This window comes from Epinephelus lanceolatus, chromosome 13 (assembly GCF_041903045.1).
Source record: "Epinephelus lanceolatus isolate andai-2023 chromosome 13, ASM4190304v1, whole genome shotgun sequence".
NCBI lineage: Eukaryota > Metazoa > Chordata > Actinopteri > Perciformes > Serranidae > Epinephelus > Epinephelus lanceolatus.
In genome coordinates, this window is record NC_135746.1 from 5380499 (window position 1) to 5402567 (window position 22069).

At 43.7% G+C, this 22069-nt stretch overlaps 1 protein-coding gene across 4 annotated transcripts in view; it reads left to right on the forward strand.

Moving 5' to 3' along the window:
* The window catches only part of klhl29 (kelch like family member 29), a 409128-nt gene that overhangs the window by 109879 nt on the left and 277180 nt on the right, over positions 1 to 22069 (forward strand). For all 4 annotated transcript variants that reach the window (XM_033648442.2, XM_033648445.2, XM_078173676.1 and 1 more), the window contains one exon: positions 19862 to 20173. In XM_033648442.2, coding sequence (XP_033504333.2) covers positions 19901 to 20173 — 273 coding nt within the window. In that variant the 5' untranslated portion in view covers positions 19862 to 19900. The remainder of the gene's footprint in view (positions 1 to 19861; positions 20174 to 22069) is intronic.

Below are 22069 nucleotides of genomic sequence, written 5' to 3' on the forward strand. Positions count from 1 at the left end.
CATTAATTTGTCATTGTGTAGACACAGATCACCCAAGAAATGGTTAATTTATACTTATGGTACAGCAAAGCCCCCTCCCCTTCTCTGTCAGATTACTCTCATGTAATCAGTGCAATCTTGTTGATTATGTCTGGAAAATGAGTTGTAGACGTGACGGTAAATTAATTTAATGAAAATAAAATTATACTTTAATGTCAGATTGTAATACCGTTAAAAATATAAATATATATAGTTGTTTCGAAAACTTGGGGGCAATTTTGGCCCCCAGAACATGGCTTTTGGGGGCATTCTTGGATAAACTGCAGGCCAAATGGCCCGTGGCCCTTGCTAATTTCTGACACTGGCATGTGCTCTGTCTGTTGACACGTATTTTCTCCAAAATCGAAAACATTACCACTCCGCTGATTTATTCCCAAGTAAATAATGTTAGCCGCATTGTCTTGGCTGCCTGCCTTGACAGTGACAAAGACTTTCAAGATAAAAGTGTATCCTAAAGATGACTATATGGATCAATGTTTTTTTACTTTCCATCAATGACGTTTGATCGTTGATCATTGAATCAACATATCGATCCAGATGGATGGATCGATATACCCCTGCAGTCAAAGGCCTTGTTTTCACATAGCTTTGTCTTATGCCTGTAGTTCTGTATTAAAGGGAGTACGCACCTAGTGTTATCTCTCTACAGATGGGACAAGACAAAAATGTATAAATATTGCTATATCAGTTATATCAGTCATGCTAACTTCCTGTGACACAGTGCACACTGTCTGTCTCATATCTGCTTTGCAAACATATCAGAGATCACAGAGGTTCTCATAGGAATGAATGAACTTATGGTTGACTGGCATATGTACACAGAGCTATGTGGAAACGAGGCAGAGACAATCATGTGCATTGTCAGTTGATCTATATATATGATTTATTCATCTATTACTGATTTACTCCATTAAATGTCAAAAACAGTTAAAATGCCTACCCGGAAGTTCCCACGGCCCAAGATGACCTCTTCAAATTGCTTATTTCGTCCATCTAACAGTCCAAATCCAGATATTGAATTCATAGTTCCACTTATAAAACTGACAAAAGCAGCAAATCCTCACATTTGAGGTGTTGGAGACACTGTTGGCATTGCTTAGCCACACTGGTGGTGTGACTCCAGGGCAATCTCAGAACCCTATCGGTCTGACGACGATAAGCCTCTGGGAGCAAGGGCCAATATTTTAGGCTGATTCTGTGTAGCCTGTGGATATCTGAGCCAAGAATTTCTCTTCTGTGCGCCAGTCATTTCAGCTAATCTGTATGAAGAGATACCAGCATATGAATGAATGAATGAATGAATATGAATTATTTTTATTTTTATTTAATTTTTTTCTTTTTACAAAAAAACACAAAAAATAAGATGCTTATTGCTGATGCAGTATGAACGTGACGCTCGGATGAAAACACCTGTTCTGACCTCACTGAAGTGCCAGGTATGACCAACTTCTGTCTCGCTATCTGAGCAATGTTTGCATACTTCAGTGCGTAGTTTTCCACCACAAGAGTGGATCCTGGCCGGCTCGTAGTGGTGTCTCATTCTGGTAACGTTTCATCTCTTCTTCAGAAAGTGTAGGCAGGGAGGCAGCAGGTGTAACACTCTCCCTGTATGTCTCCCCGAACAGATCACACATCACGGACAGCGTTGTGGGTGGTGTTGGCGCAGCGGGCCCCTCCGTCGGCGCCTCTCCCTCCGTCGCTGCGTCCCTCTCTGGCCCGGCTTGTGCGCGAGCCATCTCCGCCCGAATGGGATTCGTCGTGTTATACAACATTATTGATAGTATTAATTAATTATTAATATCAGGGATACTTGCTTATCATTGCCATGTTAGCATTGTCATTGTTAGCATGTTAGCATTGTTATTGTTAGCATGTTAGCATTGCTGATGAGAGCAGCTATTTGGTTTGTGACCAAATATGGCAATGGCGTTCCCATTAGCCTCAAATGGATACTTCACCCAAAAAATGACCATTGTATTTTAATTACTCACCCCGTGTTATGGTGAATTAATTAATTAATTTTTTTGCATGCCTCACCAGTTAACAAAGAATCCAAACAGAAGAAGAAGAAAATAGGTGGAAAAATTAATGGAGAAAATTCTTGATGAATTGGAGTAAAAGGCATACCAGGTTTAACGTCAGCAAAACTATGTAAAATATTTACAAACTGTCGCACAACGCCTGCCAGTGAAATCCAAGTCTCATTTATCCAGTCCTATGCCCAGAACATTTTCCTTTAAACCCTACTGTTTAAAACAGTGGTTCCCAACTGGTCCAGCCACAGGCTCTACATTTCTCCTTGGTCATTTGTTCAAGGTCCACACACTTCAGTGTATTCCCTATCTTGCATTTGGCCCTTTCATTGAGCTAGTTTGCTGTCTCTGTCATGTAGCTGTCCATTAGTCACTCACTCTACAGGAGGGAATGGCACTTCAAAGTAAAAAGTTTTGTGCTGAAAATTCACTGTATGTCAAAATGAAGTGGGTTTTTTACAAACTTGATAAGTTCGCGAGTCACTTGTGGTCCATTCAGAATGGACCCAAGACCCAATTTTGGACCAGGACCCACCACTTGGGAACCACTGATTATAAACACTTTGCTGTTGTTGACAGGATACGACTTCAGTTCATCAACAATTGTCTCTGGTTATCAAGTCTTTGTTCGTAATGGAGGCATGCAGAGAAAACAGCATTTTCCTCACATTCTCTATAACACAGGGCAAGTGATTGACATACAAATGGTCATGTGGGAGGTGAAGTATTCCTTCAACTCTTCATCATGTTTAGTGCTAATTAGAAAGCTATGCTGATGAACATGGTAAACATGTTACATACTAAACATCAGCAGCACATCAGCAGTGTCACTGTGAGCATGTTAGCGTGCAGACGCAAGCAAGTATCTCAAAGCACCCCCTGGCTTTTGACCCTCAGTCTGACTTAGGGTGATTAATTGCTCATCAGAATCAATTAATTTTCTGCCCATTGACTAATCGATGAACTGTATCAGCTCAGGTCACATTTGACCCCGTCCACATAAGACCGCTGTCATAAATTGTCGCAGTCAAGTCAGCGTCAATGTAGCTCCGTACACATGACCTCCAGTCCACAGTGTTACCTACAATTATGCATAATTACATTAAATAAGTATCAAAGAACGTTTCTCACCTGCACTCTTCTTTTCTCATGTTTTTCCCTTTTGTTCCACTTTTTTTTTCTATTCCAGGTGTTAAATGTTCATTAATGTCGCTTTAACCACAGCAGCATTAAATGAAGTTTCCATCTTTAACAGAGACTGCTGCTCACTACAGCTGGCCAGTGTCCGACTTTCATCCAACCTATGTGGAAGGAGGGTCGCAAATCCATGTTGAATGACGCACATTGACCCATTCAGATTTAATTCACTCCATCACTGTGACAGGGGTATAAAACTATACTGTGACAGAACACATTTCCCCAGTCGGCACCTCTCCTACAATTTAGTGTACGCCTCATTCTCCTTATCATTACCTCTCGCTACCACTTTTTTGCTTTTTGGTCATTTCAGTGGCCTCTCTATTTGTTCATTCCACTTGCCTAGGCTGTCTCCTGGGCCATTAATCTATACCGCTCCAACCGCTCCTCTGGGCCAGACCGGGCTGCAGCGCCACTTGCTGCGCACTCTGAAAGGCCACTGTGTTCATACAGATATGAAACGACGGACAGAGAAGGAGAATGGCTTTTAGAGAAAGCACCCAGAGACATGAGATAAGTCAAGAGAAAGAGAAGGATAGGAGGAGAGAGGAAAAAATACACTCTCTCCTCCTTTCTTGTTTTATGTCCTGTAAGACTGAAGTGACAGAATCGTGTATTTGAGAGAGTGAGATGATGTTGCCCCGAACAACTGCACCGAGGTTACCGAGGCGTCTGCCCTTTTGAAAAGGTTGAGATTTGAGGAGATTAATATGCCGTTGGATCGCACTGGGGGATTTCTGGCTCGCCCTGAGCCGGCCTGGACACTCAGCAGCCGTCAGTGGTGACGGGGGACTCAAGCAGATGGCCTGGCTTAATCAGGGAGACAGAGCTGTCCTGGGTGTTCGTTTCTGTGTGTGTGTGTGTGTGTGTGTGTGTGTGTGTGTGTGTGTGTGTGTGTGTGTGTGTGTACCTGAGTTTGCAGTAGTGTTTATGTGAGGGAATTGTTCCCAGAAATGCATGCATGTGTGCGCTGATACTTGTGTGTCCGTGCTGTGTGAGAAACAACAATGAATAGATGCAGCAAACTTGGCAGTAAAGACGGTCTAACTGGAGGCTCTGTCATTAACCATGATGGGAAGTATTGGAGCTGACTAAGTTGGGAATTTGGTGCTCGGCGCATCTGAACTCTCTTTGCTTTAGCTTTAATGTAATAGACTCTCTAAGAAAGAAACATCAGTCTTTGATTTATTAGATATTTCTCTGTGGTTAGCCATTTTGACTTAAATCTATAAAAGGCCTTGTATATCCACCTCATACACAAACAACTCAGTAATCAACACAGTTGCTGAATATTATTCCTCTGCATGTTTTTAGGCTTGGGCTTTTGGGCGTACACTGATCACATTCCTCGTCCACGGCCTTGATTTTATACACAACGTTTCAAGTTTTATTATAATAACATGTTTTATACCTCCCCAAAAAATCCTTTAAAGGTAATTGTAACTGATAATGATAATAGTTTTATACCATATACCATGAAACAATTACAGTTATCATACCATAAAAATATTATACTGTTGCGACCCTACACATGAAGCTGGCGGTCAGCTTTTGATCATTATCTGGGAGTTGGTGAGCGTCTGTTGCGTTAGTTGTTGCAGTGTGTCTTGCACTGTTGGCACTAGTTGATCCTTGTCCGTCCGTGTCGCTTGTTTTTGGCTGATTCAGAACGTTGAATCAATGTCAGAGCCGGTGAAGCCTGTTGGTGAGTGAACTATTCTGACTGGCAGTTCAGCTCAGCGCGCGAGAAAATGGAAGTGATTACAGCAAACAAACACTTAAAGTCAAGAGGGTGTGAGATCCAAAACAAACCTGTCACCTTAGGTGAGATACTACTTCTTTTTTTTTTAAGAGTTTTTTTAAGAGTTGGTAACTGTTTTTCTTATTGTTCGATAGCACACATTAAATTAGGTGATGTTGTTCATGTGCTAACTAACGTTAGCATCTTAAATGCATCCTGTCAGTCTTCCGGCTTCCCTTTTTGAATGACGAATACGGTTTGCCGTCGGCTGGAGTCTTTGTGGTGTGTTCAAGTGCAACTTTATGGCCAAGATACAGGGGACATGAGGCAACACAACAGTCGGCCTTCATCAATGAAACTGGCGGAGAATTTGGTGTTAAAACCAAAAGTGTAAGTGCCTGTTTTGCAGTATTTTGGATTTAGACCCCATGCTAATAGGAAACCTGATAACGATGACTGAGTTGCTGTCAATAAATGCCGAAAATGACTGTTTTGTTTTGTAGATACATTGTTGATAAATGATAGCGGTAGAGTTAAACTTTCCTGCAACTTGCCTTATAATAAAACTCAACCTGTGTTTCGCCAGTGAAATGCTTTTAAGCTGCAGCAGTAGAAAATGTTCAGTGCTGTGCAGGGGAGCGTCATCGACGAATATCTTTTTGTAAAATACCAGTGTAACTGGCAACACCGGTGTTTTCAAGAGTTTATTAACCAGTGGGACAATTTCCTCATCGAGACGGTTCTTAAGGTTCTTAAAAACAGACATGGGTCATTGAAACTGCTTAAATATATATCTTGTGCGAAAATACAAACTGAAGTTCTTTGGATATTGTCCGCACAACGAGAAATGTTCATACATTCAAGCCTCTTTGTCTCTTTTTAATCGTTGTCTGTGACCTTCCTTAAGCCTTCTAGATCACATTATTAAAACTCTCAGTGTTGTAGTAATTAACCTTGATGGTCATCTCAAGTTATGCCGTGTTGGTTCCTTGAATTTGAGGGTATTAGGCCTGAAAAGTCCTTGAATTTGATTTTTAAGAAGGAGTAGGAACTGTTTTCATTGAAGTCAGTGCCATCACACCGGGGGAGAACTTCAGAACTCATTTACAGTGAATAACTTTGAAGTCAAATGGCTTTGTGTGTAATTACACGCAGGATAAATCAGCGTTATTGTCTTTGAAATGCCGTTTTTACAAGAGTCATTCTGTCCATCTGTTGTCAGCGATCCGTTTTATTTTCTGTTGCTTTTCAGTCTGACTTAATGTTTGCTTTTCTTTCCCCCCTCAGAGTTCAACATGTTCTCACCAGAGAGCTGAACAGTACAACCAGGTTGTTACTGTTGTCTAGGGTGTCACTTGGGGGAAAGTATAGCTGTGTACGTGCAGACCATCCCTCACCCAGAGGACCTGGGTTCTATTCCCATACTGGCAAATATTCACACTGCTGAGGTGTTCTCCAGCACAGCACTAAATCACTGGCTGGCCAAAGCTAGAAGAGCCAAATGAGTATGACTTGGGGAAGTTGCAGTACTGTACATCTTGTTCAGCGGTGCATTGGCAGGAGTTGTTGAAGACAGAGAGTGTTATTTGTTCAGTCTCCGTTTCCTCAGACAGTCTGGGGATTCAAACCAGTGAGCTTTCCAGTCATAAGCACACTTTCTCTGCCACTGTCCCCGCTGTCAGGAGCCACAGCTTCAAGTTCTAACAAGGGGAATGTTGGCTGTATAAGCTGTCATTTCCTCTAAAACGTATGCTCAAGAAGAGCATTTAATGAAGGCATTTAATAATTTCTGCAAAGGAACAGGGAGACTTGGGTGATGGTGGGATTTTCTTCTTTGTTACATCGTCTTTCAGTGCTTGAATACTGGATGGCGCTTTGCATGAATGCTTGCAGTGTAAATCTTTTTATTTTCATACTTTATTCAGCTTCTAGAAGGAAATGCTCCTCCTGCCCTGTGGTTGGGATGCAGGGTCAACCAGCAGGACTGGGTCCTCAAGAGCAGGTAGGGGTTAAACATCTTGCTCAAGGGCTCTTGGAGTTCTGTGAGGACACAAGGGGATCAAACTGCAGGCCCTCCAGTCTTGAGGATGACCTGTAACCGCTCGGCCACGCAAAAGTCGAAAACGAGCGCTTGTGTAAGGAAGGGATGCACCTTAACGCAGAGCCTTTGTTGCTTCGAGGGGGGGGGGTCAAGATACAATCCAGCCCCGGAGCATCTTTATGGTAATGATGAGGAAGAGCAAAATCGAAGACACGCAGGGCATCTCCATGGCGATAGAGGTGATGCCGTGATCCCTGCTGCCGGCAAACTCTCTGTAGCCGAGGATGCAACCGAAGGCTGTGGCAGGCTTTTTATAGCGAAGGCCGGTCGGCTCGCAAACTTCCCCCATTGTAAATCACTGTCACTGTATCCACTCCTCGCGCTCTCTTCCACATTGTCTCCCGTCTCTTGCTCTCGTTTAATTCTCTCGGTCTCTTTTTCACTCTCTCATTGCCGCCCCGTCTCTGTTATTGATGTCTATATCTCTTGATCTCTCCTCCAGCTTGGCCGTGCACTCTAAGCCGGTGGTGTTGAAAGAGATGGATGCTCACTGCCCTCGGTAATCTCTGCGGCAGCCATTTAGATAATTAAGTCACTATTCTTGCACTTGCCTCGTGTCCCACAACCGAAGCTGAGCACATGCCCACATGCATATTGATATATTAACACAGCAGTTGTAATAATGCAGCAGCCCATAGAACATGTCAGCTCCAACTGCCCCTGTGTGGTTGTGTTTGTGTGTGTGTGACATCAGCAGTGAGAGCTGTTTGTTTTGATGCCGTTGTTGGTTTTTATTTAGAGAACAGAGAAATTCGCAAAAAGGATGCAGCGGGGAGAGAAAAGGCGACAGCTGCCATGGGCCACAGAGAATACACACACGCATACATACGCGCATAAACACACTGCATGATTGGCGTCTGGAAATCTGCTGCTCCCACATCACGTAGGAAAAAAAAAGGCATGCAGAAAGGCTGGATGGGAAAGTATGCACACTAGCCCCAGGGTTTTTCTCCAGCTTTGTGTTTTGCCGTTGTGATAATGTGGCGTTTTGTTGAAAGTCTGTGTTTTAATTAACTGAGCAGCAGCGTGCGGCGGTGGAGGTAGCAGTGCCTTTCTGTTCCTCGGGCTAATCACATGCCTGGGATACTGACAACCAAACACCAGCAGGGTATTACTGACTCGGCCGTAGCAATATTCCACAACGCCATGGTCATTCCTGTCTGGACGGGTGCCAGTGAGAGCTGACATTTTTTGGACCGGAAAAATGATGCTCAGCTCATGCTGTTTTCATCATGTAAAAGTAAAAACAGAGCCCGTGTGTTTAAACTACAATAAACAAGCAGCTTGGAAAGCCTTGCATCACGCGTATCCCCCCACACATGCAGTACACACGCATACACATACTGCCGCCTTTTTTCCCAGATTGGAAGAAAGTTTTACTTTTTATTTCTCTGCTAAAAGAATTGTGCTGATGCACACTGAGGGGGAAGTTTGCTGTCAGTGGCGCAGGTATATGCAATATTTCTTAATCTTAAGAAAAAAAATAACCCTGGCCTCATCTTCTTTTTATTTCTTTTTCTCTCTTTCTACCTAATACACTTTATTCCTTTTTTTTATCCGCTTTGAATGATTTGGCCTTTGCTTGCATGCTTTATCAAAGAGGAGATGATCAGGAGGTGTCTGTCTCTGGCAAAATGAGGCAGTGTGTGCATGTCAGCCACCAGTGTTTCATCCATCAAGGTGTCAGATTAATGTACAAAGTGCCATCTCCCACTATCCTCTCCTCTGAAACCTCACTGAAAATCCTAATAGGCAGATGAGATAACGAAATGTGAGGTGCTGGATTCAGATTAGTGCTAGAATGTGCTTGGAATGACTGCTGACTACCCCGTGGTTCAGGTTTATTTGAGTGTCAAATGCCTCCCAGTTGTCCTGTAGCTGCAGCTGTTTAAGTATAACCAGCCTACATGCCTCTAATCATCTGCTAAAATGGAAGCTATTTATGGTCTGAATGGTGCCTAAGCTGGTGGGCTCTGTTTTGAGACGTCCTATGTTTTTATGATGCACCGCTGACTGTGCGGCGTCTCCGGATTCCACTCAGACCACTAATGAGGTGTACGAATTTGCAGCAAAGTGCTAATTCCCCTCAAACCGTGGGGATTAATTGGACCTGCTAATGCTAAGAATCAATCCCAACAATGGGCTCGTTGGTTTCCATGCCAGCAGGTAGCTACATTCATCTCTGCTTCTCATCCCTGAAGATGGCCCTCTCTCTTTCTCTCTGCAACCCCCACACCTCGCCTCCACACACACATGCAATGCACAAGTCGTGTCTGAGCTCATGAGTTAGACACAAAACTCCATTTTTCCTTCCCTGTATTTGCCTTTCCTCTAGCTTCCGCTCTGTTGTTCTTGTGTTTTTCTCCCCCCCGTCTTCTTCTGGAACATCAATTAGGTTTCTCCTGTATCACGTCCTTAAGAGGCAAAGCTAAAAATACCCAGGAAGCCCTGGTTCTTTTTTGGCAGATCAGTTTGCTTCATCAGTCAATACTTTGCTTCTCTTTTCACTTTCCAGAATTCCTAAAGATGCAGAAAAGAAAAATCTCTAAATAAAGTATTTACTCTGCTCCATCCAATTTATTATGTTTAACTGTGCCAATGCACAGCACTTAATAAATGACACCTGTATTGTTTGTGCAGGTGCACATACAGGGTTTCCCATACATTCATTTAGTTGTGGCAGCCTGCCATATTACTAGCATTTGCTGCCACATATTGACTTTCTATTTGTGGAGCTGGACTGATCATTAGAAGCTCTGATGGAATATACAGTTATTATACTTTAGAGAAAAGCAGCTGCGTTACGGCACCGTGCGATCCAGCGCGGGGTCTTAAGTTTGCTTTCTCTTGCCACTGCAGCTGGTGCTCCTCTAATCTGTCAATCTCATCTGATCAACTCTAATCGATCTGCAGACAAACTGATCGACTGATCAGTTCTCCACCCCACAACTTAAAGTGAACTGCTGCAGAGAGAAAAAAAAAAGAAAACACAAAGAGTTCCACCTGCACTGCTTTCACGGACCAGCAAAAACTTAAGTGGGGGACACAGAATGATCACAAAGGGACACATACATGAAAAAAAAACAAAGAGAAAGTTTGCTGACCCCCCCACCACCACACAAAGATTCTTATTCTGCAGGAAACACTGACGTGTATGCATGTAAGGTGCGAAAGCTTCAAATCATCCACCATCCAAATTGAGACTGCATCTTCATCATCTGGTGTGTCTTGGGCGATGTGGACTCGAGCTGAGGAGGAGAATTTAAAAGCCTGAGACTCTGGCTCGAGTTGCTGCGGGCTATTCCTGTACCAACAGTCTCTCCCATTATTTAAATATCAGGATGAATACCTCTGTTGTCCTGGAGGAACTGTCAGCACATTTACTGGTCTGCCATTGTACCGGTAGTATATGCGGCGTGCGTGTGTGAGCAGGAGCTCAAGGATAAAGTGTGTGTTGTCTGCGCGCTTCTCCCAAAGGGACGCTCATTTACAGCAATATCTTGTAAAGTTACAGTATACCTACGATCCCCGGCCCTCATTTGTACCATCCAGACTGCTGATGGACGAATTGATCATTAGCACAGAGTGTAGCAGGTGGCTCTTTATGTGTGTGTGTGTGCGTGTGTGTGTGGTGGAAGCTGGGCTGCCACTGGGTCAATAGAAGTAAACACTACTACAGATTGGAAATGGAGCCCTTCCTCTTGGGGAGTATCCGTAGCGGGTGGACTAGCTGGGGGTATTAAAAGCAAGGCAGAATGTGCCAGCAAAGCAAACATCACACCCAAGAACAGAAGTATGACTGCACACCCCGCCCTGATCGCACCCTCCTCTGTCTTTCAAGCTGCACACACTCGCAGTCTTACTGCTGTTATATCTCATTTGCTCACGCGCTCACACTGGCTCGCTGTCTTTCTGTCGCTGCCACGTTCTGTCCATCTGTTAGGCTCCCTCTTTCCTCACGTCTATCTGCGGCTCCCTGCGTATTCCCACATGGCTTTGTTAACGCAGTTCTGTCACACACGCTTCGACATGCTGCGTGCTGCCTCGGAGTGACAGATGCTGCTCTTTATGGCGCGCGTCTCACGTTCCCACCTGCCAGACAACTTTTTATTCTGGCTAATCACTCTGCTGTTGAAGTGAAGTTACCGAAGACTCCTGATGCGCGCTCACATGAAGAACATATAACGACAAGCAGGACATCTCCATGGTGACAGCAATGAGGTCATGATAATGACAACAGGCCCTGCACACACGTGGACACTGGCGCACACCCACACACGCACACCCTCCTCTTCTTCTACTCCCTAACTGCACCTTTTTCTCATTCACACGCCCACACCTTCTCACTTTTCTGTCTGAGTTTGCACATGCATTTGGAAGATCGTATGCAGGGTACAATTTCGATTCTGACGCATCAGCAGTGCTAGAATAGCTGTTTTTTTTTTTTTTTTTTCTAAACAGGAGTCGAAAAACACCCAGCGACCAACACACACACACACACACGCTCTGCCTCCTCTACAGCTGACTGCTTTTAACTCATGACGTGACTGACAACACAATGGATATGCCAGTCAGCCAGTCAGTCAGCTCATTAGGTTTGATTGCTGACATGGTATTTCTCACTTTCTTTCTCGGCTCTTCTGTTCCGGTTGGAAACCAGAGCCTTTTTGTTATTATTTGCGCTTCCAGAGGATTAGTGATTTTAATCATTTGTTTGGATTTACATCTCCCTGCGAAGGATTCTCAGTCTTCGGCTGTTATTTTAAGTAGGAGTCGGAAAATAGCATTTGGCGTGGGAAAGTCTGATACCTTCAGGTAAGATTATTAACATGCTGACAGGATTGCAGGAGCTGAAGAGCCTCATTAATTTGCTGTAGGGTATGACTGAAATGCTGTCATTATGAAATTTGAAAAAGGCTCTTAAAAAGATTGGCTCAACACGTGGAGCCTCGCCGCAAAGGTTATCATGTCTCTTCTGAAAGGCCGTTGTTTTGTCCGGGGCTGACAGTGACTGCATTGGATGTGAAAGCAAATGGGCAAATCTCTATTGACACCTCCTCCCTAGAGCAGTGCAGCGGCGAGAAAAGTGTCATTGTAGATGTGATGTATTTAAGTGTTTATCTGATCTGGCAGAGTCCACAGGTGTGTTGGGTGTTGGTTTCCACAGGCGTTTCTGAGAGTGAAATTTCTTTTATCGCCTCCATGTACATCCTCGCATACACACATCCTCAAGGTGATACACACACATATACGCGTGCACGTACAGACTTTAAAGGAGTCGCACAGGAACGTTGTTGTGAAAGGAATTTAAGCGTCTGTAATTAGTAGCTTAAATCCTTCTGTTCACCAAGGAACATAAATGTAGTGGGATTTGTCTCAGTGACACTCGTTCTGCAGGGATCAGTTGCCAGCCTCCGGTTACACAGCACATACCGACATGCATAGTGCAAGGATGACAGGAATTCACTTAAAGGATTGTGTGCACATATTGAAATGTAGAGCCAAGATTCTGAAAATGCCAGCGTTGAGATGCTTCTCTTCAGAACGCTTTTAACACATTAATAAAAACTTGCGACATAAAACTTTATTGTGGAGCCATCATCTGTTGTATAAGTAAAAATATTTGCACTTTAACTCCTAGCACACATTTTTCAAAAATACATTCAATGCTGAACTTTTATGTCATCAGAACATATAAAACATGTAATAACGATTTACTCAACAGAAATATGTGCTCAGCTGGCTCTGGTGGAATGGATTTTGTAATGGTTTTTGCATCAATGTGATGAAGTACCCAGACTTTACAGGCATTAAGGGAGCAGTGTGTGGGATTTAATGGTATATAGTGGTGAGCATTGCAGATTGCAACCAGCCGAAACTTTTCCCATTATGCTAATACGACTCCCAGATAGAATTCCTTCAGTGTTCATTGTTCAGGAGGTTTTTACCAGGAGCTGAACTATCTGCAGAGGTCTCTTCCTCTCCAAAACAAACAGACCAGGTGATTAAAACCAGGAAGAAATACTGAATAAAGCAGTCTCAGCTTACAGTCGAATGTGTCTCATGCTAACATACCTTTAGCCCAGCACCTGCAAATGTGGGCTCACCTTTTTCTCTGATAACTCAAGATCCAGACGACATTTAGGATATTTTTACCAGGAGTTGAATTGCCTGTAGAGGTCTCCTCCTCTTTAAAGCAGATGGACCTGGTGATTTAAACCAGTGGAAACACTGAATAAGGCACTTTCACGTAAAACAAAATCAGTGTTTTTCTGACACTGCTTGTCACGCAGGGACTGTTAAATACAGTGGCTGTAGCAAAAACGCAAATAGCCCTTTGTAGAACCAGTATTTGATTTGTCTGTTTTGGGCTACTGTAGAAACATACAATCGGTATGACGGTATGAATCTGTACAATATGACTGACTCTGTACACAAGGGCCTGCTCTCTATGTAGATATAAACAGCTCATTCTAAGGCAACAAAAAAAACAACAGTGTGAACACTTGATTCAAACTCTGGTTGCAGCAAAACAAATGCTCTCTGGTCTGCGTGGAGGGTATAATCTCGGATGCAAGTTTACGTTTCCTTGAACAGTGACGGAATGACCCACCCTACTCTCTGTCTGACTGGCTAGTACTTGTTTTTGTTGTTGGTTGGGTTTGCTAGTGTTAGGTAAGAGGGTGAGGCTGATTAGGGTTAGTCAGGGTAGGCCGATTAGAGGCAGAGTAGGGTGGGTCATGCCCTCGCTATCCTAGAAAATTCAGATGTGCATCTCGGACCTCTGTCAGCTGGTGTGAACCCCATTCGAATCAATCACAGGAAGCATACCATTCATGTGCCATTTCATTGGTGAGAACAAAGGTTTTCTTTTCCTCTTTGGGTGACTAGTGAACTAGTTGCTTACTTGCATGTTGCTACCAAAGTGTCGAGTGGCAGAGGACCATCCTGGACTCTACACAAAGGTAGATGCCTCCTGAATTTTTGGGCTTGAGAGAACTTTTTTTAAATCATTGTCTGAAGGCAGAGCATCCTTCTCAGAATACCTACATTATTATTCAATTATTTTAATACCAGCTGTCTTACGAGATGTTCAAATGTGCAGCCCACTAAAGTCTGCAGATATGAGCTTCAGATCAACACTAGAATCAACATGAACAGAACCTGATGGTTTTACGATATCCAGGTAGCAGTTTGGAGAGCTGTAGAGCTGTGTTTCTCTGCTCTGACCCAGCTTGGCCCGACCCCAGCTGGGCCTAATTTCCCAACATTCCCCTGGACTTGAATCAGGTCTGCAGTTTTTATATAAATTGATAGACGTTTGAGCTTCATTTTTAACTGCACTTGGCAGTCTGCTGCTCTGTTCCTTTTGTTTTCTGAGACAGAGTGCTCAGATTCTCTGCTGCTGGTGCTCTGAATAACCAAACATTATATTCCAACTCCGCTCCGAGTGCGCTCTGGGGCTCAGTGACTATTTATGAACCCCCGTCCTTTGTCACAAACGTCTGTCACCCTACTAAAACTACTTTACTTGACTTTAGCATGCAAATTTTGTTTTAAGTAGTAGGGTCATGTAGGGTCAGTCCTGATTTTTGGGCCCGATCAGAGCTTTGGTTTGTCTTTTTATCCGCCAACTGTATGACCAGTAATCAAATGACATTTGCACCACACCAGGGTCATTCTCGGTGGTTGCAATTACCACCCCTGCCCACTTGGCAGTGGAGTGCACAGTCAGTGGTTTAAGTGGCTGCCGTTTTCACACTGCAGAGAAAAAGTCATTCATCTGCTTCATGTAGCATTGTTGACATAACAGCCTGGACACACCAGATGCGGTACTGCCGCAGAAGTCCTGCGATTATACTCGCAGGCGCTTGACTGTCCACACAGGCAGCGCATTTCTCCTGCAGTCTCCGTGCCGGTTAAACATCGACTCCACTCATCTGTTCCCGTCAGTACTCGTTTTTTCATTTTAAACATGGGTAAGGCCATATTTTAATTGTTTTTTATAACATAATAAGTTAATGACAATTTGTCATTGCATGTCCATGTATTGAGCGTGTTGGATAAACACTGAATGAATAGGGCATATTGTTCCGACCATTTAATTCATGTAGTTATGCCTGTAGGCTTGGTGACACAAAATTAAAATTGTAATGAAGTGATTAGGGTATTGAAAAATGTGTTCGGTTATGCACTGCTGTGTTATTTTAAATTATAAACACGGTATTTTCGCCTCACATTGGTCGTGCATGCTGTTGTTATTTTATTTTGAAAATTGTCCGGATTCTCTCGTCTTTTCTGTGTCCGACTTCCTGTTTGGTACGATCAGCTCTATCCAGCTTGACAGAAGTGCTCGTGGCTTGCGTGAAAAATAGACCGGACGCCGAACTGAAGCGCTGCGGCGTGCAGATGTCTGTTCATCTTTTCGTTCATGTCCTTATTAATGCACACTTTATAACTTGCTTGTTGGATTTATTAAAAACGAACAAATGAAAACTAAATGTCTTTGAATATCTTTATTATCATTTAAAAGCGAAAATTTAAATGACCGGTAAAAATAGATTATGACCGGATTTTTATGACCCTGTCAGTCAAAATGACCGGCGACGAAAAAGTCTAGCGCAACGTCTGCACCACATGGCTTTTATTTACAATTTCTGGATTGTTTGATACTTGCTTTTGTGAACGCAAACCAGATCAATTAGTACATTTAAATAATGTATCCTCTTCACCTTGGTTCGATTCAGGAACCGAACCTTCAAATGTGAACACACCCTCAGGGGTAGCAGATGGCTAGCACTACCTATTTGGCATTAATATGAGAGCTTGGATTAATGAACCTTTTCACAAGATACTTGGGTAACTAAGAAGTTCTTCATTAGCTCTCTCAGGGGTTTATCTGTGTTTTCCTTGGGACATGGGAAATGGGACAGACTGAGGAAGAGGATGATGATGCAGTGACAGTTTGGTGCAGAATTAAAACCCAGGACTTCTCTGTCTCATTCGAAGACCACTGAGTCACTGTGACACCCTGTATTAAAACATTTCTAGTGAAAAAAACATGTACTTTACTTACTTTATTCTCTTTTTCCCTGTGCTGTATACTGCAGCCTAGCTGAAGGTTATCTCACAAAGCTCTCGTGTGGACTCTTTCAAACTTCTGCAGCACGCCCTTGTTCCTGAAGGTTTACTAGAAGACGACAAAAACTAGTCAAGTTTGTGGTGAATCAAAAAACTGTCTAGACCCTGGTGGCTCAGTGGATGCACAATTGCGTCTACATACTCCAAATCTAAAAAGGACTGGTAAAAAATAAATTGTGAATGCAAATGCACTCTGCCCCCAATTCTGACTATTGTGGAGATAATGTCCCTTTCTCATTTTTACCTACTCTCCTCTTCCTGTTTTACGTGGAGGAATTTTCTCCCTGCCCTCTTATTTCTCAGCTGAGGTGTGGAGCTCAGGCGATAAGAGAATATTACCTGGCACTAACTCGGCCATTGTTCCACCAGACCAGCACCTTGTTACTCTCTCTGTCTCAAAACATTTTTTAGAGATAATACAACCTTATTCTATTGGAAAATTCGAGGTTGTTAAAAGGGGTTACTGCGGAGAGGGAGAAAGGTTATTGCAGAGGAAGTGAGAGAGAAATCATGAGAGTGTTGTCCCGCAGCTTTTAGTAGCTCCGTCTGCCTCTATCAACGCGTATCAGCCTGCTGTATTTGGACGGAGCAGACCTTGTATGAGAGAGAAATAAATGAACGGGGGATTGAAAGAGACGGAATAAAATAGATGATGAAAAAAGAATGAACAGAAGCACAACAGAGGCAGACATAAAGGAAGAAGGAGTGAGTGTTTTAGCGAATAAATTAATGGAGGGTCACAGCAGCTACAGATACAGAAGGGCCATTGCTCCCACCGCAGGCTGCATCGTGTATCGGTACCATCAAAGCTTCTGCGAAGAACCTTTCATTTCCAACAGACACTCACACACTATACTGGAGTTTTGAACAAATGCGTGTTCTCATTACACCCTGCCAAAAACCATACAGGCATACACAATCATTGTAGTTTATACTCGAACCCCGGGGTGGGGGAGCCCTCCTGTGCAGAGTTTTCGTTGTCTCCCTGTGTTAGTGTGGGTTTTCTCCACATACTCCGGCTTCCTCCCACAGTCCAAAGACATGCAGGTTAATTGGTTACTCTAAAATGGTCTGTCTCTGTGTCAGCCCTGTGATAGTCTGGCAGCCTGTCCAGGGTGTAACCTGCCTCTCACCTAATGTCAGCTGAGATAGGCTCCAGCCCCCCTGTGATCCTTAACAGGATAAGCAGTCATGGAAAAGGAACGAATGAATATATACTCATGGTTCATGCAATGTAAAGACACATTAAGACACAATAACCGATGGGTGGCACAATGGACGCAACAGGAATGACGCGGTATATGAGAATTGAGCGGCGCAAATGAATCGAATAGCACGATTTTGTGTCATACACTTTTTTGCAAGAAATCTGTACAGCAATGCATTCGTGCCACGACAGCCAATACACTCCGGGGACGTATGACACCTGGGACATACCAGCGGGAGTTCCTTCATCGATTCAGCCATTTCACATGCGTATAACATGGGTTATTTGCACACATAAAGTGAGTCAACACTATTTATTGTAGCCTTCAAACTCACACAAGTATCCACATCGTGTTTGGTATCACCACAACATTAGTGTATGGTTTAGCTGTAAAATGAAACAGTTTGTGACCCAGCCGCCATGTTGGATGCAGTTAAATGAGAGTGCCAAGCACCGACCACCAGCTGAACCAGCTTTCTCATGTTACAGCTAAACAGTGCACTAAAATATGTTTTGGACATTAAGGTGAGAATTAGGCAATGCAGTAACAGCATCTTGATTCATATTTAATCAGCGGTGCTAGTTTGACAGATGGACGGCAGTTCACAAGTCGTGATTGACATGAATGACAGCTGACAGCTGCCACGGTCTGATTCTAGCGAATGCCATTAGAGGCAGTAGGAAGGGGGAAGGGACGTGATTTTATTTTTACAGACAGGCGGATATGGTGGATATGAGGATAGAATAGAACGGGGAAAAGCCTGCCGTTTGTTGGCGGCTTGTCTTGGTGATTTTGTTTTTCACTCTGAATGTGGGATTCTAGTGCTTTGATTCCCACTGTGCCGAGTTTGAAATACTTTTTGTATAAAATACGCATAACCTTGTAGGTACTATCTTGTACCGGCTTTAGTCATGTCACAATATCTTGGCTGAATACCTAGTTTTGGTTGAATTCACCCTTCCCCATGTCATCCAGGGTACAGTGACAGCAGGCTAGCAGACAGTGGATCCTCTGAGTATCCTGGCTGGAAACAAAATATGAGCATAGGTGGTTCCACTATCCTGATCTCTGTGATGTTAAGCAAGAGGCATTTAGTAAATTATTAAACTTTTTTTTTTTTTTTTTTTGGAGAAAGAATGACTCAGAAAATCCTACCTCCCAGGTCTCAGCATTTTTAAGACGTTTGCAAGATTGATTTAAGACATTCAAACTCCAGTTAAGGCCTTATTTTAAGCTTAAAACAAATTTCCCCATGGGACAATAAAGGCTATCTATCTATCTATCTATCTGTCTGTCTGTCTGTCCGTCTATCTATCTATCTATCTATCTATCTGTCTGTCTATCTGTCTATCTAATGAATTCAGTGCTTTTCAGGACCCTTTAAGGGTCTGCAGGGACCCTGTAACCTGCTTCTGTACACACACACTCACACTCACACACACAGATACACACAGAGAAGCTGGCAGTTCAAGACTCCTCTGTGAGGCAAGAAGCAGCGTGACAGACCCCAGCGTGAAGAATAAAGACCTATCATCCGCTGTCATTCTCTCCTTACAGACCAGGGGATTTTGCATGGGGCTTGCTGAACCTGGTTTGAGGTTGTTATTTATTTATTTCATCTGTTATCAAGGGCTCGGGAAGCATAACATGCCTTTGGTGAGGCGGAGTACAATGCACTGCAAACCCCCTCAGTGATGGATCTCACTTCTCAGATCCTGTGCCGCTTTGATTTATGGTATAATAGTGATATGCTGCTCATGCTACACAACAGCGCCATGCCCCATACTGATGTAATTCCAGCTCACTGTCGCCTCTTAGCCTATCACAGCCCACTGTGCTTGAAAAGGGGAGAATCCTCAAATGCACTTCAAGGGCAATCTGATTGAATTAACCAGCCATTAGATGTATGAGATGAGCTGTAATTGCAGGGGTATTTATCTATTCAGATGAATGAGTTTCAACCGCAAGGTCATGATACTGCTGCGCCGTCCTCACAGCGACTTGACTGAGCGTGCACCTGTTTGCGTTGCGCTCGGCCGTATTGCTTTAACCTCTCACTGCTGAGCCTAGATGCCTCCACGTTGCAAATTTAGCTCCTTATGGTGTTGGCACTGATGGTGTTTTTTATAGACCTGCTTAGCAGTGCTCATTTCTCTCCCTCTTGTCGCAGCCCTCGTTAATGACTGGGAGAATAGGAATTAGAGGCAACAAATGAGCCGCAGTGTGTTCGTGTCAGTCAGGTGCATTGGGAGCAGATGCTGTGAGCATTTACACCTTCATGTCAACATGTTCTCTCCTTAATTCGTTCGCTGTCTTGCTCTTTCTCTGTCCCCTGGTCTCTGAAATGCTGCCTTTGTGTCTCTATCTTGCATCTAATAAAATTACTTTCCATTTTCTGCAGGCCTGCCCCCGTTGTTCCCTCTGAGAGGAAGAGGAAGTGATGTCACGCCACCACCACCGCTTTGAGAGGGACTACCGGGGACCCTGGGAGCGGAGAGACATCCGTCCTTCTGGCCTCCACAATGGAGGAGCCAATCATAGCTGTGCCTCTGCCGTTGTCAATGGCAACAACCGTCCGGGGCTCCTTCCCCTCCCAGTCATCCCCTCCCTCCTCCCCACCCCGGTTACAGTTGCCGTGACAACATCGAGTAGCGACATAGCGGTCAAGCGAGGCATCACGGCTGCCGGATCAGTGGCTTCCGCATCTGCCAAGGTAAGAGCCTCGTCCAAACGGATGCCCCGCAACACCTGCTTCCTGCCTGGAAAACTGTTTCCTGCTCTGTCAAGTTTCTTTCGAGTCTTTGTCTCTGTCTGTGTCAACTTTTTAATCTGTGAAGACTTCCCAACTGGACATAATCTCCAACTTTCCCTGCACTTTTAAGGCTTTCCAGCTTTTTCTCTCTGTCTTCCAGTTCTCATCTCTCACTTTCTCCAAATGTTTCTGCACTGTCCAACTCTCTGGCATGCCCGTCTTCATGGTTCAACTGTCTCAGCTCTTCAAGCCCCTCCGCTCTCCCTCCCTCCTTCCCTCTCTCTCTCTGCTGCCTCCTGCACTCTCCACCCTTATCCCTCACTCCAGTCCTGCTGCTCTCTCCCTGCACTCTCTCTGTCCAATGCCCCTTTCTTGCCAAACCATTTTCCTTCCATCTTCATTTTCTCTCTCTGCCAAATGGCAGGCTTGTCCTGCCTTTGCCTCCTTGGTAATTTTCTTCTTTCATTATGGAAATGACCTCTGACAGTGGCTCAAATGGGTGCTGCTGTCAGAAGTGATGGCTAGAGGTGGTGCTTTTCTTAACAAGCAAACAAACAAAAAGGACTGCATCATTATATAAGCTGAATAATATCATGGGTTTAAAAAAAGAGGCTTATTTCTCTAACAGGTGCACATTTCTCCATTTCACATTTCTGCTTTGTTAAAGGGGAGCTTTGATATTTTTCAACATAGACCATATTTTCCCATGTTTTTGTGTCTAAGTGACTAATGGGGCAAACAAATTTTGTAAATGGTCTAGTATTGAGCGAAACACTGCAGCTGACAGTGGTTAATCAGCCTGCAACGTAACCTCTCTAAGAATTAATGAACCATCAGTGTACTGCCACTAAAAACGCTTGTTTTTTTGTCACTGACAGATTCAGTTTGTTGTTATTAGTGTTTGACAACATGGTGGAACAGAGAAACCTTACATTTCACTTGATCAGGTTTGTTAATGTATTAATCCCTGTGGACACTTGAGTACCGTCAGTTTACTTTCACTAAAAGTGTTTGTTTTTGCCATTGACAGGTTCTGACAACATTATGGAAAGGATCCCAACAGAGATAGGCCTTTTTGTTAGCAAGTCAGATCATTTTTATTCCGTGAGGAACAAACTCGAAATCGCCATCACCAACGTGTGTGGAGCAAGCACATTTCACATCTAACTGAGTGAATGAAGAGTTTACTTCAACCACTCCAGAGTTGGTGACTGCTGCAACAGTGGAAATACAGCTTTGTAAATTTTATTACTTATTTGTTTCTTTCGACTTTGACTTAAGTGTGTTTTATGATGATAAAATTACTGTTGATTTAAATGTCAGTGGGGTTTGACAATTGCAATTTAGGGGCTGTTTCTGGTTCAGTTAAAAAGCACCTTACCTTGCAATTATGTGGGGTCAGAATTATCTGAAAAATGATTTCCTGACTAGGAAAATTCGGAATCTCGGAAAGTCATTGTTTCCTGGGCCCTTCTGTACAGAGTTTGCATGTTCTCCCTGTGTCAGCATGGGTTTCCTCCAGGTGCTCCAGCTTCCTCCCACAGTCCAAAGACATGCAGGTTAATTGGTGACTCTAAATTGTCCGTAGGTCAGAGTCCTGCACAGGTCCAGTTTTCAAGATCCGCCCCGCCCCGACCCGGCGACGTACAAACCCGCACCTGAACCGCAAACCCGCGCATCAGGCCAATTAGTACCGCAACCTGGTCCGACCCGTTGAAACTCGACCCGCAGCCCGACCTGTAACCCGGATTTAAAGTAATCATTTTGGGTCATATTGGCTGAATATTGAACAGCATATCGCCACAGTTAAGGTGCCAGTGAGTAAACAACGACCTGAATGAAGCAGCTCTCACAATA